A 17,862-nucleotide genomic window follows, 5' to 3' on the forward strand; every position below is an offset into this window, starting at 1 on the left:
TCAATAACAAAAATATAGGAAAATCTTTATTTGAAGATTATATAATACATTTCCAAATAACTCAGGGATCAAAGGAGAAATAAACAATAATGAAAAGGTAAGTCGTACAAAAACTTATGGGATCCTCTTAAAACAGTGAGGAAATTTAAAACATGAAAGGCAAATACTAGAAAAGCAGTGCTTTAGCCACAGTTCCCCACGAAAGAACCTCACTTAAGACTTTGAATGCAGATAGTTTATTCTGGAAAGTGATATCAAGGAATAGGAGTGGGGGACTTGGATGGGTGGAAAAGGGAAGAAGAGAAAGCCAACCCAATGGTATGAGGTTACCAATCTGATCACCACCATGGCCAAGTGGGGTTCGATCTCACCAGGGAACCTGTGAGGAAACATGTGGAACATAACAGAATTGTCCATGGAAGGAACAGAAGAGGGAAGAATTTATCCACAGACTCACCTCCAAGGGAGAGGGTTGTCCTATGGGGAGTTAATACCCTTCCACTTCCAAATTACATATGCATCATAACAGCTAAGTGAATTCTAGCAAGCATCCCAAAATGTGGCCCCAGAGTAACTCTAGAACCAAAAGCAAAAAATAAGTACTCAGATGAGGTGAACTACTGTCATTTTACACCTGTACACAGCTGGATGCCTCAGCAACAACTGGAATAAAAAAGTGGGCAGACATATATGAAGAGAGGCACGAGATATGTCCAATAGAAGGAAAAGAAAGGTTAAAGACATTTTCAGATTAAAGATAGGTGAGAGAATTCATCAGAAACAGACCCATACTGTGAGAAATGCTAAAGCGAATTCTTCAAGTGGAAAAGAAATAATACCAGATAGAAATTTAGATACTCAGAAAGAAAGACTACTGAAAATGAAAATATGTAAAGTAAATATTTTAAAAATCTATTTTTCTTTCCTTAATTCTTTAAAATCCAATTAATTGTTTAAAGCAAAAAAAAAACGTGAATTGTGAGGTTTATAATACAGGAAGAAGTCAAATATATGACAACAGTAACACAAAGGACAAGAAGAAGTGAAAATAGACTTATGTAGTTGTAACATTGCTATATAATATGTGCAGTTGTACAAGTTTAATTCAGGTAATCTGTGATAAATTAAGGATACCTATTATAATCCCTACAGGAACCACTAAAAAAATTATACAGAGAGTTATAGCTAAAGCCAAATATTTATATTATATATATTATATTATATTACTAGTTATAGCTAAAGCCAAGTATAATGGAATACTAAAATATATTAATTAATCCAAAAGAAGATAAGAAAGGAGGAAAAAAGAAATAAAAACAGAGGGGATAAATAGAAAACAAAGAACAAGATGCTAGTCTAAAAGTCAACTATATCAATAATTATATTAACTATAAATACCAATTAAAAGGCAAAGACTGTCAGACTGTATCTGAAAAAAGTATGACCCAACTATATGACACTTACAAGAAATATACTTTAAATAGAAAGGCAGATAGGTTGAAAGTAAAATGATGGAAAAAAATATCCCATGCAAACACTATGCATAACAAAGATGGGGGACTTACCTGGTGGCGCAGTGGTTAAGAATCCGCCTGACAATGCAGGGGACACAGGTTCGAGTCCTGGTCCGGGAAGATCCCACATGCCGTGGGGCAGCTAAGCCCGTGCGCCACATCTACTGAGCCTGAGCTCTAGAGCCCGCGTGCCACAGCTACTGAGCCCACACGCCACATCTACTGAACCTGAGCTCTAGAGCCCGCGTGCCACAGCTACTGAGCCCACACGCCACAACTACTGAAGCCCATGCGCCTAGAGCCCGTGCTCTGCAACAAGAGAAGCCAACACAATGAGAAGCTCGCACACCGCAACAAAGAGTAGCCCCCACTCACCGCAACTAGAGAAAGCCGGCATGCAGCAACAAAGACCCAATGCAGCCAAAAATAAATAAATAAATAAATTTATTAAAAACAAAAAAACAAAGATGGTACACCTCCATTAATATAAGGCAAGGCACAATGCATTTCAAGACAAGGAGTATTACCAGAGATCAGAAATAATGAGTGTCATTTCATAATGACAAAAGAGTCAATTCATCAAGAAGACATAACAATCCAAAGTATGAATGAAGTTAATAACAGAGCTTTAAGATACATGAGCAAAAATTGACAGAATTATGAAGATAGACAAATCCATAATCACAGGCAAAGATTTTAATATCCATCCATGGGTATTGATACAAGTATACAAAAAAATAAGTAAAGCTATGGAAGATTTGAACATTATCAACTAATTTGACCTAACTGATTTATATTTATAGAATGCTATACCCAGCACCTGCAGAATGCATACTCTTCTCTAGAACACATGGAACATTAACCAAGATAGACTATATGCTGGGCCATAAAATATGTCAATAAATTTAAAAGACTTAAAATCTTACAGAGTGTATATTCTCTAACAACAAAGTAATTAAATTAGAAATCAGTAATAAGATACCTAGAAAATCCCCCAAATCATTGTTTCTGCTTCCAGACAGGAAAGATTAACAGATACTGGATTTACCCTCCCATCTGAAACAACCAAAGAAACTAGACAATATATATGAAATGGTTGTCAATACACTGGACATCAGATAACAAAGTACAATGATCTCTAATAGGTGGGGAACAAATGAGGGTAGCCTTACAATTTGTCCATCTTACTGCCTGGAGAGAGATTCTAGGCTGTGGCACACGAAGGAGGAAGCCAGGTTGATGGCAGCAGACTCCCAAAGTTGAGATGGAGCTGAGAGTCTAGAGACAATATGGTGGCTAAAGTTGTCAGAATAGAGGACCAGAGAGAAGAAAGCTGCATAGAAAGAGAATTTCAGAAATCTTCAGATGGCCCTCCTCAAGGATCCATCTGAATACTGACCAGATGGACCAGCACATGTGTATGAGGAAACTACCCAAGGCTGGGGAAAGAACCATCCAAAAGGATTAGAGGTAACAGTGGCTGGCACTCTAACAAGACCAGGAAAGTTGCCTGTTCTCACCAGCTAGATTGAAGAGCTCGAGATTCATGGATCATTGGGTAGAGTACACAGAAGGGTCTTGCCTCATAGTGGGGAATAATTAGCACTAGACTAAGCACTACTCTGGTCCCACATAACAAATCCTAAATGCAAGACCCAAAAGGATCAATCTGTGTCCAAGTAATTTAACTGCATCCCAAAACATAATTTAAGAATATTTATAAGAATACAAAAATATAGCACTCAACGAGGTAAAATGCACAATGTTTGGTATCCAATCAAAAATTACTAGGTGTGTTCTAAAATTAGATTGTGGTGATGATTGCACAATCTTATGAATATACTAAAAATATTGAATTGTACAGTTTAAATGAGTGGAATGTATGGTTTATGAATTACATCTCCAAAAGTTGTTCAAAAAAATGACTAGACATCGTGGGACTTCCAGAATGGCCCAGTGAGGACCTTACCAAATCCTCTCGCCCCAAAATAATGATAAAACTGGACAAATTGTCAAAATCAACCATTTCAGAACCCTGGAAATTAACGAAAAGCATACAACACATTGAAAAGTGTTTGTACAAGAAAAGCTGCTGAACTGCAGCAAGAACAGCAGGATCTGTAGTATTTTGACTTGGGGCTGCTCCCATGTCCCTACTTCCAAGGTGCAGTAACCTTGAGGACCAGAGAACTGGCAGTCTCATGGTAGCTGAAAGGGCTGACCCAATCTGAAGCTCTACAGAAAAGCCTCATGCCCAATAATGATCTTAGGGGAAAATAATCAGGGAAGGTCAGTGTCACAGCTGCCTAAGGCTGTGATACTGGTTAGAGCAAGCAACAGACCAGTCAGAAATTTTAAAATGAGATCTGGAAAATGAGACCAACCATAAGGTGCTTTGATAAGCTCTCATTTATTCCAGGGGATCTGGAAGGTTATGTATTAATACATACACAGGGCTGCACACATGCTCAGGGGAGACCAGAGATGGCCCCAGTTAACTATTCATTCATGGCTGACTTTGAGGCCGTGTACAAGCTGAAAGTGAAATCAGAGATTTTTTTAACTGCCTGAACTTAGAATGAGTGTACCAACACATAAACAGATTCCCTAGGAAAAAGGATGGAAAGCCTTACTGGCTAAAGTGTTTAAGCAAAATCTTGGACCAATAACTGGCTGACCACTAGACTATGATGACCCAAGGGTTAACTCTAGGTAGCTAGGCTTAAAAATGAGAATGAGGGAAAAAAGAAAGAAAAAATAAGAGCAAGATCATTCTTTAACACCATACACAAAAATAAGATCAAAATGGATTAAAGACCTAAATGTGAGACACGACACTATAAACTCCTAGAGGAAAACATAGGCAGAACACTCTCTGAGTGTTCACAGCACTATCTTTAAATCACAGCAATATCTTTTTCGATCCGTCTCCCAGAATAATGAAAATAAAAACAAAATTAAACAAATGGGACCTAATTAAACTCAAAAGCTTTTGCACAGCAAAGGAAACCATAAATAAAACAAAAAGACAATCCACAGATTGGGAGAAAATATTTGCAAATGATGTGACTGACAAGGGGTTAGTCTCCAAAACTTACAAACAGCTCATGAGGCTTAATATCATCAAAACAAACAACCCAATCAAAGAATGGGAAGAAGACCTAAATAGACATTTCTCCAAAGAAGACATACAGATGGCCAAGAGGCACATGAAAAGATGTTCAACATTGCTAATTATTAGAGAAATGCAAATCAAAACTACAATGAGGTATCACCTCACACCGGTCAGAATGGCCATCATCAAAAAATCCACAAACGATAAATGCTGGAGAGGGTGTGGAGAGAAGGGAACCCTTCTACACTGTTGGTGGGAATGTAAATTGGTACAGTAACTATGGAGAACAGTACGGAGGTTCCTTAAAAAACTAAAAATAGAGCTACCATATGACCCTGCAATCCCACTCCTGGGCATATATCTGGAGAAAAACATAATTTGAAAAGACACATGCACCCCAATGTTCATTGCAGCACTGTTTACAATAGCCAAGACATGGAAGCAACCTAAATGTCCATCGACAGAGGAATGGATAAAGAAGATGTGGTACCTATATACAATGGAATATTACTCAGCCATAAAAAAGAATGAAAAAAATGCCATTTGCAGCAACATGGATGGACCTAGAGATTGTCATACTGAGTGAAGTAAGTCAGACAGAGAAAGAGAAAGTTCATTCTCTAAGTCTGTGAGTCTGTTTCTGTTTTGCAAATAAGTTCATATGTAACATTTCTTTTTAGATTCCGCATATAAGGGATATCATACAATATTTCTCAAAACTACCTGACCGTGCCTTCCAGGAGCTGGGCACATTGGCAGGGCCATCTCAATAATCAAGGGTATGTAACTCCCTGGAATCCTGGGATCTCATGAATCCAGTCAAAGTTCCTACTGGGTCCTGTCTTCAGGTTCTGGAAGCTACAAGGAGAAAGTTCCTCCATCAGATTTACCAGTTGCTGGTGCTCTAAGGCAGCCCCTGTTCTACTGAGTGGAGACGCAGGGGTGAGTACAAGGAAATGCTGGACCGGGAGTGGGCTCCTCACCCTCCCCCATGCCAGGCCCCTCTGGCTCGGCCCCAGTGCCCTCTGCCCTTGCCTCCTAATGTTTCTGCATCAGAGGCTTTATTGGTCCCTTCCAGGAAGCCCTTTCCTCCTGTCTGAACTAGAACCTCATCCCTATGGCTGAGAAAATTCCAGGCCCTAACCTTCTGTGATTTCAAGACTGGGACCAGACTCAGAGCTGAAAGTTAAACTAGCTCAAAAAATGTTTGGAGACAGAGGTTTCTGTCCACGCTGTGAACAATGAAGTGGTCCCCTGAGCCCAACCCTACCCTGAATTGTATGGTGTATATAATTATTTTGTTATTTTGAAATTCTTTTTAAACATGGAGAGAATAAGTGAGCAATATATCTGCTGATCATAGGTAATAAATGTATTAATTTGCCAAAAAAAATAAAAATAAAAATAAAATGGATAACCAACAAGGACCTACTGTATAGCACAGGGAACTCTGCTCAATGTTATGTGGCAGCCTTGATGGGAGGGAAGTCTGGGGGAGAATGGATACACGTATATGTATGGCTGAGTCCCTTTGCTGTGTACCTAAAACTATCACAACATTGTTAATCAGCTATACTCCAATATAAAATTAAAAGTTTTGGGACTTCCCTGGTGGCGCAGTGGTTAAGAATCCTTCTGCCAATGCAGGGCACACAGGTTCGAGCCCTGGTCCGGGGAGATCCCACATGTCGCAGAGCAACTAAGCCCGTGCGCCACAACTACTGAGTCTGTGTGCCACAACTACTGAAGCCCGTGCGCCTAGAGCCCGTGCTCTGCAACAAGAGAAGCCACTGCAATGAGACACATGTGCACTGCAACAAAGAGTAGCCGGTGCTTGATGCAACTAGAGAAAGCCCACGCGCAGCGATGAAGACCCAACACAGCCATAAATAAATAAATAAATAAATAAATAAATAAATAAATAATAAATAAAAATTTAAAAAAAAAGAATTTTTAAAAAACAACTGAGCAGAGATTCCAGTTCTCATACTCTACAGGGGACACAGACACTACATAATTAGTCCAAGCACAACACTAAACAAAAATTAAAAATTAAAATTAAAAAACAAAGAAACAAGGTGCAGCCATACACAGAAAAAAAAAAAGCAGCTTATATAAATTGTCTCTGGGATGGCCTAGATGATAGATTTAGTACATAAAGACTTCAAATAAGCTATTATAAATATGTTCAAAGAACTAAAAGAAGCCACGTTTGAAGAATTAAAGGAATATATGATGACAGACTCTTCACATAGAGACTATAAATAAAGACATACAAATTATAAAAAAAAAAATGAATGAAAATTCTGGAATTAAAAGGTACAACAACTGAAATGAACAATTCACTCAAGGGGCTCAACAGCAGATTTGAGCTGATAATAGAAAGTAGATCATCTGAAACATTGTAAATCAACTATACTTCAATTAAAAATTAAAATTAAAAAAAGGTAGATCAATAGAGATTATCTAGTCTAAGGAACAGAATGTAAAAAGAACGAAGAAAACTGAAGAACTTCAAAGGCCAGTGAGACACCATCAAACACACTACGTATGCATAATGGAAGTTCCAGAAGAGGAGTGGACAAAAAAGGGACGTAAAAAGTATTTGAAGAAATAGTGGGTGAAAACTTCTCAAATTTCATTTAAAAAAAGATTAATCTACACATCCAAGAAGCTCAATGAATTCCAAATAGCACAAACTCAAAGATATTCACAGCTAGAGAGATCATAGTCAAACTGTTGAAAGCCAAAGCCAAAGAGAGAAACTTGAAAATAGTGAGAAGAAAATTATGTGTCATATACAAAGGAACCACAATAAAATTAACAGCTGACTTCTCATCAGAAACAGTGGAGAGAAGAAGTCAGTATTATGACATATTCAAAGTGCTGGGGGAAAGAAACTCAACCAAGAATTCTAAGAGTCAGTTCACCATGCCAACAGCTCATGACAACACTTTCTCATCCCCAGCTTCTGGATGTCCCTTCAGGTCTTCTGCTCTAAGCTGTGCTGAGGGGAAGGGTGTGGGAGATCTCTGACCTGACACTATGGGGGATGAAAGAAGTGACACCTTCTAAGGTATGAGCACTGACCTCCTTAAACTGGAGTTATTGGAAGAAATCCATATGAAAGACTTAGTACAAATCTCAATACTTGAAATAAGACAAAAGGTAGTGGAACTGGAAGCCAAACTCAGTACTGACAACGAAGGCAGTGAGTGGAAAACCTGTTATGAGACACAACTTGAACAGAATGATCAACTAGAAAAGCAAGTTGTTAGTCTCAGAGAGAAAATGGAAAAAAATCCGTGGAAATCCTTCACATAGGCTATCTTCTATTCGTGTCTATGAGCAGATGCCAGTGGAATCCTTAAGTACATTACTTAAACAGCTAGCAAAAGAAAAAAGGAGCCTTGAAAATCAAGTGAAAGACTATGTACTTAGACTGGAACGAGAATCAAAGGCTTACCACAAGATCAATGATGAACGTCGTATATACCTAGCTAAAATGTCTCAGGTCTCTGGCTCACACCAAGTTTCTAAAAGACAACCAATGAATCAACTGCATAGAATGAAAGAGAATCCAGTGAAAACAGAAAGATATAATCCAGCTAATCAGAAAATGGTAAATGCCAAGAGAGGACCAGCAAAAAAGATTACAAGATAAATCATCTTCCAAAACTCAATCCATAATTCCAGAACTGGGTGGATTTCTATTTCTTCCATTTTTTCATTTGTAATATTCAAATTGTGAAGTTACTGTTCAACACATTTTTCAGGGGATGAGATAGATAAGAAAGAGCTATTAAACCTCTTTAGCTCCTCTTCCAGAAGTGTGTTCCTTTGACTACCTGAAAGTAATTTTCTTAGTAATTTAGTCTAGTTTCAAAAATTATTTTAGAAAGTCATTTTAGTGACCCGAAAATATGAACTAGCAGAATTTATGATTCTTAAAATAGCCTAGGAAACAGGAAGTCTGTCATCATTACACTTGCTTTTAATAATATATCCATTATCTACTCTGATATTAACATTGCTATTATATTTGGTTTCTAGTTGGCTGATAGCTAAAAATGTGAGTTCATCAAAACTGCTTGCTATTTTAGGTTATATCATGCTCGTTTTTTTAAACCCAAGGTTTAAACAAAGGGGCAAATCAAATGCATTTTAAACTTTGACTTAAAGCGGAAAGAGCCTCCAATCGGGAATCAGCTTGGCTATAGTCCCTCTCTGCTGTAAATTTATGAGAACTTGGGAAAGTCTCTTCACCTCATCTTTATTTTCCACACCTGTAAGATAAATGAGGCAAACTATGCAACTTCTCAGGCTTCTTACCATTCTAGAAAACCAATACTCCTTCAACTACTGCAAGGACCTGCCACTTAGTACATGGTGATTTAAGTCATTTTGTGATGTTTATTAATTCACAGTGATGGCCTAGTTTTTTGGAGCAAACTTTGTAAGTGTTCACAATACTCAAGTCTAGAAGTGGACATTGAATGAGGATAGGAGAAAGGTTCTTTTAAGGCATTTAGAAAATGTATCAAATTCTCTTATTCATGTTTAGACTGTTTTTGCAACTGTCACATTGGTCTACAATATACATATAATTTATTTTCCCAACTTAATAAGTGAAACTGTTGGCCTTTAAATTTCCAGAAATCATCCATTGGTTAGTATAGTTTCTAGCTAATGTTGTTCTCACCTTATATCCTAAAACCTAAATTCTTTTTATTCAGAATCACCAGTAATGAATACCAAATGCACTTCTATATCTCTATAGACGTTCCTTTCTTTAAGGAAGAATGCATAAATTTCATACAGCCAAATAATTCTTTTATATGACTTTAAAATGTAATGCAGTGAGGGACTTCCCTGGTGGCACAGTGGTTAAGAATCCGCCTGCCAATGCAGGGAACACAGGTTCGAGCCCTGGTCCGGGAAGATCCCACATGCCGCGGAGCAACTAAGCCCGTGCACCACAACTGCTGAGCTTGCACTCTAGAGTCCTCGAGCCACAACTACTGAAGCCTGCACGTCTAGAACCTGTGCTCCGCAACAAGAGAAGCCACTGCAATGAGAAGCCCACACACCGCAACAAAAAGTAACCCCTGCCCACCACAACTAGAGAAAAGCCGGTGCACAGCAATGAAGACCCAGCACAGCCAAAAATGTAAATAAATAAATAAATAATAATAATCAGAGAAAAAAATGAAGATTTGGGGTCCTTTTTTTGTTTAATACTGAAATATGTATTAACATTAGTATTTAAGTTGAGAATTCATAAAGCAAAACAGCAGTAAACAATATTTAACATATTTCAAATTTTAAAATGTCTAAATGTATTACAAAATATCAAGAAATACCATTTATAAAACAAATGCTGCTATAATCAAAAAGACAGATAATAACGAGCGTTGGTGAGGATGTGGAGAAATGGGAGCCCTCATACATTGCTGGTAGAGATGGAAAATGGTACAGCCTTTTTGGAAAACAGTCTGTCAGTTCTTCAAAACTGACAGAGAGTTATCATATGACACAGAAATTCCACTACTATGTATGTAGCCAAGAGAAAAACCTATAACCACATAAAAACTTGTCCACAAATGTTTAGAGCAGCATAATAGCCAAAAAGTGGAAACAACCAAACGTCTACCAATTAATGAATGGATAAACAAAATGTAGTATAGCCAAACAATGGAATATTATTCAGCAACAAAAGGAAATGAAGTACTGGTATATGCTATGACATGGACAAAACTTGACAGTAATACCCTAAGTGAAAGAAGCCAGTCACAAAATACCACACATTGCATAATTCCATTTATATAAAATGTCCAGAACAGGCAAATCCATAAAGACACAAAGGAGATTAGTAGAGGCCTAGGGATGATGGAAAAAGGGAGAGGATGGGGAGTGACTGCAAAGGGTACAGGGGGTTTTTTTGGATGATGAAAATTTCTAAAATTGATTGTGGTGATGATTGCACAACTCTGTGTATATACTACTAAAAACCATTGAACTGTATACTTTAAATGGGTTAATCATATATGATTTATATCTCTAATTCTGTTATTAAAATCTAATTCTAAAAAAATAATAATTCTCTATATAGAAAAATAACCCTTAAAAAATGAAAGCCCCACAAACAAAGACAGTCTCAGAAAAAATAGCCTAAGAAAACAAATTGCTATCAGACCTGCTTTATATGAAATTTTAAAAAGGAAGTTCATCAGGCTGAAGAGAAATTGTAACTCGAATCCACACAAAGAAATAGAGCACCAGTGGGACTTCCCTGGTCGTGCAGTGGATAAGATTCCGTGCTCCCAATGCAGGGGGCCTGGGTTCGAACCCTGGTCAGGGAACTAGATCCCACATACATGCCACAACTAAGAGTTCACATGCCACAACTAAGGAGCATGTGTGCTGCACCTAAGGAGCTGGCGAGCTGCAACTAAGGAACCCACGAGCCACAACTAAGGAGCTGGCAAGCCTCAACTAAGGAGCCCGCGAGCCACAACTAAGATCTGGTGAAAAGAAAGAAAGAAAGGAAGGAAGGAAGGAAGAAAGAGAGAGAGAGAAAGAAAGAAAGAAAGAAGTAGGTAGGTATGGAGGGAGGGAGGGAGCACCAGTAATGTTAATTACATAAGAAAACATAAAATACAATATAAATATATTTTTCTTTCCTTCTCACAACTGATTTAAAAGACATCTGCATAAAATAATATTATTAAAATATTAAGTTTAGAATATATAAGATGTAGTGTATATGATAATAATAGCACAAAGGAGGGAGGAGGAAAGGGAGCAATATTAGAGCAAAGTTTCAATACACTACCATAAATAAATTAGCATTAATGTGAAGTATATTGTTTTAAGTTAGTAAAGATATATATTTTAATCCTCAGAGCAACAACTAAAAGAATAATTCAGCAAATAGAGTAAATAATGGGAACTAAACTGGTACACTAGAAAATATCTAATGAAAAAGAAGACAGTAAAGGAGAAATAGAGGGAAAAAATACATGAGACATATAGAAAATAGGAAAATGGCAGTTATAAATAATTATATTTATATCATAATCAATAATTATATTAAATGTAAATGAAATAAGCACTACAATAAAAAATACATTATCAGCCTAGATTAAAGAACAGGATCCAACTGCATGCTGCCTAGAAGAGACACACTTTAGATTTACAACACAAATAAGTTGAAAGGATAAAAAATGATATACTATGCAATCAGCAACCATAAGAGAGCTGGAGTGGCTGTACCAATGCATTAGTTTTCTACTGCTTTGTAACAAATGACCACAAATTTAGCACCTTAAAACAGTACGATGCAAGAGGGAAGAGATATGGGGATATATGTATATGTATAGCTGATTCACTTTGTTATAAAGCAGAAACTAACACACCATTGTAAAGCAATTATACTCCAATAAAGATGTTAAAAAAAAGGAAAAAATAAATAAATAAGTAAAATTATATTAAAAAAAATTAAATGCAAATACTTTTGAAGTTTACTGTATAAGTATCTTAAAGTCCCTGAGATCAGGTTATGTTGTGGGTGGATCAATATAATACATTTTGTTTTTAGTCATCTCTAGTTGTTCCAATTTATTTATTATGTATCTTGAGTTTTAAAAACTTTTATTTTTGTCTTCCTCAAATTTTACAACCTTTCATTAAACACATGAAGTATACAGAGAGATGTTAACATCTGGGAATACGTAACCCATTGTGGATTATTTTATCTACTTGTTATTAAGGAAATTTATACTATCTAATAAAAATGTAGATCCTTTGTTATTTTTCTTTAACAAAAAAAAACAGACAAAAAAAATACCAATTTATTAGCCCACAGTTCAGTAGGTCATAAGGCAAGGCACGTTCTCTGCTTTGTCTCAAGAAGCCAAAATCAAGGTGTGGACAGGCTGGCCTCTTATATGGAAGCTCTAGGAAAAAGTCTGCTTCCAACAAAAAAAGCATCTGCTTCCAAGTTTGGGTCGTTGGCAGCAATTCAACAGCTGTTCCTTGTAGCTGTGAAACTGAGGTCCCCATTTCCTTGATACATGGTCCCAACTACCTTCAAGCAAACAACAGAGCATCAAATCCTTCTTGTGCTTTGAATTTCTGATCACCTCTTCTAGCACCAGCTGATGAAAACTCTCTGTATTTAAAGGACTCACCTGATTGGGTCAGGCCCACCAGATAATCTTTGTATAGTAAGGTTAACTGTCTTGGGACTTTATATCTGGAATATTAATCACTTTGTGTTAATCACATAGTATTTGATTGAATAAGAAGGAAACAGGAATCTTGTGGAGCCATCTTTAGAATTCTGCCTACCACAACTAATATCAGATAAAACACACTTTAACACAAAAAAAGTGTTATTAGAGGGAAAAAAAGACATCTTATAGTGATAAAGGTTCAATTCATCAGGAAGACATAACAACTGTAAAAACACACCTAACAAAGGGGCCCCAAAAAAGTGATACAAAACCTGACAGAAGTGAAGGGAAAATAGTCTCCAATATCTTACTCTCAACAATTAATAGAACAACTAGAGAAGAAAATCAGCAAGGATAAAGAAGACCTGGACAACACTATCATACAATTTGACCTAAATTATTTCTATAGGACATTCCATCCAACAACAGCAGAATACACAGTCTTTTCAAGTGCACATGGAACATTCTATATTGTTCATGGTTATGGTTTATGCTAGGCCATAAAACAAGCCACAATAAATTTAAAAGGATAGAAATTATACAATGTATATATCTGACCACAATGGTATTAAATTAGAAATCAGCAACAGGAAGAAATTTAGAAAATCCAGAAATATTTGCAAATTAAACAATCTATTCCTAATAACCTATAGGTAAAAGAAATCACAAGGGGAGTTGGAAAGAAATTTGAACTGGATGAAAACTAAAACACAACATGTTAAAATGTATAGGATTCAGCTAAAGCAGTGCTTAAAGGAAAAAATTATAGCTTGAAATGACTATGTGAGAAAAGAAGAAAGATCACAAATAAATAATCTAATTTTTCACCTTAAGAATCTAGAGAAAGTAGAGCAAACTAAACACAAGGCAAGCATAAGATAGAAATAATAAAATTACAGCAGAAATTAATAAAATAGAAAACAGAAAAACAATAGAGAAAAATTAATGAAAACAAAAGTTAGTTCTTTGAAAAGATCAACAAAATTGACAAACCTTTAGCTAGACTGACAATGAAAAAAAAAGACTTAAATTACTGAAATCAAGAGTACAAAAGGGGGGCTTCCCTGGTGGCGCAGTGGTTAAGAATCCGCCTGCCAATGCAGGGGACACGGGTTCGATCCCGGGTCCGGGAAGATTCCACATGCCACGGAGCAACTAAGCCCGTGCGCCACAGCTACTGAGTCTGCACTCTAGAGCCCGTGGGCCACAACTACTGAGCCCACACGCCTAGAGCCCATGCTCCACAACAAGAGAAGCCACCGCAATGAGAAGCCCACACACCGCAATGAAGAGTAACCCCCACTCGCCGCAAATAGAGAAAGCCCGTGTGCAGCAATGAAGACCCAACACAGCCAAAAATAAATAAATAAATTTATAAAGAAAAAAGAATGAAAAAGGGGACAACACAACTGACTCTACAGTAATTAAACTGTTTATAAGAGAATGTTATTAACTACTTTATACCAGCAAATTAGATAACTTAGATGAAATGGACAAATTTCTGGAAAGATATAATTGACCAAAACTGACTCAAGAAGAAATAGAAAATCTGAAAGATTATAACAGGTAAAGGAATTCAATTCATAATTTAAATTCTTTCCACACACAAAAAAATCCAGACCCAGATGAGTTCACTAGTGAATTCTATCAAACATTTAAAGAATAAATGATAACAATGTTCCAGAAAGTAAAGAAGGAAAGAACACTTCCCAACTCTCTCTACAAGGTCAATATTATGTGACACCAAAGCCAGACAAAGGCATCATCAGAAAAGAAAACTACACATCAATATCACTCATGAATAGAGATGAAAACTCCTTTTAAAATTAATCAAACCAAATCTAGCAACATATAAGGACTATTTTACACCATGACTAAATGGGATTTTTCCCAGGAATGCCCAGTTGGTTTAACATTCAAATATCTTAAGGGTGGTCTTTAGTTGCCTGGTATGTGGCCCAGGGATGACTAAGGCAGAGAAATATTGCCTCTTGGGGTACTGGCCAGATGGAGGAGGTATGGCTCTGGATTGGTTAGTTTGCATATCAAAGGCTGAGTCCTTTGCTACTCTAAGAATTGGTTAGCTCTGGGAGGGGTAGTCTCTCCCCAGCCAGGAAGATTTTTTTCGAATGTCGAAGCATCATAATATACAAAAAATAATTGAAAACATGATTAATACAATTAGTCCTTTGATTTTTTGACATCTTATTAGGAAACTTCGGGGTGGTGATAACAAAGACCTTCAGTAGTAGGGCTTAAGTTAATCCAAACAGCATAGAAATCTTTTATTATGAGAATATGAAAGGTCTTAGCGTCTGGGAGAAAGTTGTCTCCAGCACAGGGAATGAAGTCATCTCCAATGGTGAGGTCTTGGGCTGGGGTGATGTCATCTGAGGTGATGCCATCTCCAGCGGTAAGCTTCTGAGTCAAGATGATGTAATCTAGGATGTGGGACTAGGAGTATCATTTCTAAGGGGATACCCACTCGAGTTGATGTGGGTCTTAGCATTTGCCATGTTTGGTTGAAACAGTGGCTTACTTGAAGGGTTGGGCCTCCAGATTGTAAACAATGAAAGCATCCAGACCAGTGGTAGTAAGACCATGGTCACCAGAATAGTGTGCAGTTGCACTTGACAGGTTTTTGGTGGAAGTTTAGTTTCAAATGGGTCCTGTATCAGATGAGCAGCTGCCTGGCCTATGGGACAATCTATGGTTAAGAGGTCCCAGGAGAATATGCACCATCGATCTGGCCTCCAGCCCTTATGGAATGGGACAAGATCGAAAATGTATAAAGATAGGTTAAGACCTGGGGCAAGATAGAGAGTCATTTAGGGATTTGTTTAGACTGGAACTTGAAAAGGAATTGTTTAAGGAGATCATTGTGTCTCTTAGTTAAAAGGGCTATTTGAGACCTATTAGTGACATGAAAGTTCTACTGAGTGTTTTTTCCAAGAGCCCAGCATTGTGTATTTTGAGTAATGAAATGTGTGCCTTGGTTACTATTAATAATGTTTACAATGAGTAATGAGCTCTTGGCAAGGCCTTATATTGTGACCTTAATGTATAGAAAGACGTGTAATTTTATATTTTGGGTATCTGTGAGGCAAGAGTTTCCAGAGTTCTCTAACCTGGCAGAGATGATTTTTAGGCAATGCCCACCAGTTTATAATAAACGTGAAGATGTGACCATTTGTTGGCCAGGGCATCCAGTGTTAAGATAACTGCCTGAAGTTTGGCCAAGTGTGTGGTTTTTGGTGTCCTGTCGTTTATTAGGGACATCCTAGCTAAGGGATGCAAAACAGCAACATTCCACTGAGCTCCATCATGTATGATATTTAGCAGGGCCATTTGCATAATCTATTGCTGTTAGCACAGTTAATCCCAGGGGGTTTCCCAGGTAGCCAAGGGTCTGGGGGAGCAGTAACTTCCTCCAGCACCCTGGAACCTGGCAAGGGACTAAGGACAGGGGAAGCCATCCCCTCCTGCAAGTAGAACATGTCAGAGGGCCCAGGTTTGGTTGCGTGCTGATTAAGAAGGCCTCAGTAGCTGTGCTAAGTTGGTGGGGTGCTGTTTCCATGACTCAAAGCATAATGGGCAGCTGGCTATGAAGGGTCACAGGCTCAAGATCTGTGAGAACCTCTATCTTTAGGAAGGTCAAGTAGGTAGCCAGGCATTTTTTGTAGGGGCAGTTTATTGCACCAGAAACCCTTGGGCAACCTATGGCCATCAGGAGTGGTCCAGAGACGCTGGGAGGTATGAGAAGAGGTTGCCAAAGTCTCTTTAGTGAAGGAGTTTGGAGCGGGTATTAACAAGAGTGCCTGTTGATTTTCATTTGGGAGTAAAATTGGTAAATGAGAAATATGTTGTCATTAGAACCCAAGAAGAGCTAAATTTGTGTTTGGATTTGTATGTCCTTAATGAGTGTGTCTAATGAATTTCCTTGGAGGAGGATGTTATCAATGGAATGTCATACCTGTGCTCCTGGAGGAAGGTGGATGTAGTTAAGATCTTGTCTGTAAGGACTGAGTGCGACGGCAAAGCTGCTGAGGTGCCCCATGGGTAGGCTGGAGAAGATGTACTGTGTCCCTTCAGGGGTAAAGGCAGATTGCAGCTGAGAGGCTGTTGAAATGGGCACTGGACAGAAAATGGTAGCCAGATCTATAAAAGAAAAATATTTCCCAGTTGTTGACTGAATAGAATCATTGATTTTGATAATATTGGATATCTGGTATGGGGGCCTTGGTGGATGGGACCACAGCATAAAGGTAGTACTAATCCATCATGAGGAGTATCCTCACACACACCATTTTTCTTTTCATTCTTTTTTTTTTTTTTTTTTTAGATTTAAGAACAGGCAAAATTGGGCTATCAATGGAGAAGAAATGCAGATAATCACTCCTTTATTAGTTAGGTTTTCTGTAATAAGTTTTAATCCTTGAGCTCCATGTTTTAACTTATACTGAACCAGGTTATTTTAACTGCAGGTCCATGGGGTCCCATTTTATTAAGCCAATTTGTAAGTCTCAAAGACTTACTTTAGTCTTAATTTATTATAGTGTGTCAGAGCACCGATGCCCAATATAGAATATTTTAGGGCAATAGGTATTGTGCCTTTGGATATTTAGGCAAGGCTACAATTAGAGTGAGGCATACTCATTTTTTCTTCATTTTATATTTGGTTACCTTCTTTAGATTTTAGGGGACACGATGTTTAAATTTACTGGGATCACCAGGCACAACTGCAATTTAAGCCCCATCTTGATTAAGTCCATAAAGTTCTTGTCAACTGATGTATTTTAGCAAGTATTAAAGTTAGTTTAGAACCAAGCCTGTAGAGGCACAAAAGCCAATCAGCATTTTTTTTATCATTTTGTTATATAAATTCTTTAATATATAAAATCCAAATTTCCAATTGGATCAAATTGGGGGATTTTGTTTTAATTTAGCTATATATTTTATATATACTCACAATTCACCTATTATATATTTATATGAA

The 17,862-nt window shown here is 37.4% G+C and overlaps 1 protein-coding gene across 1 annotated transcript; it reads left to right on the forward strand.

The window, feature by feature from the left end:
• The first annotated feature begins 1,724 nt into the window (after window positions 1-1,724).
• On the forward strand, window positions 1,725-16,539 carry CCDC169 (coiled-coil domain containing 169). Its single transcript, XM_082446202.1, is given in 3 exon segments — window positions 1,725-7,926; window positions 7,928-8,288; window positions 8,291-16,539. Coding segments are annotated over 3 exon segments (609 nt in total). The 5' UTR covers window positions 1,725-7,707; the 3' UTR covers window positions 8,320-16,539.
• Window positions 16,540-17,862: the final 1,323 nt, after the last annotated feature.

This window comes from Balaenoptera physalus, assembly GCF_965194825.1.
Source record: "Balaenoptera physalus genome assembly, chromosome: X".
In the NCBI taxonomy this organism is placed as follows: domain Eukaryota; kingdom Metazoa; phylum Chordata; class Mammalia; order Artiodactyla; family Balaenopteridae; genus Balaenoptera; species Balaenoptera physalus.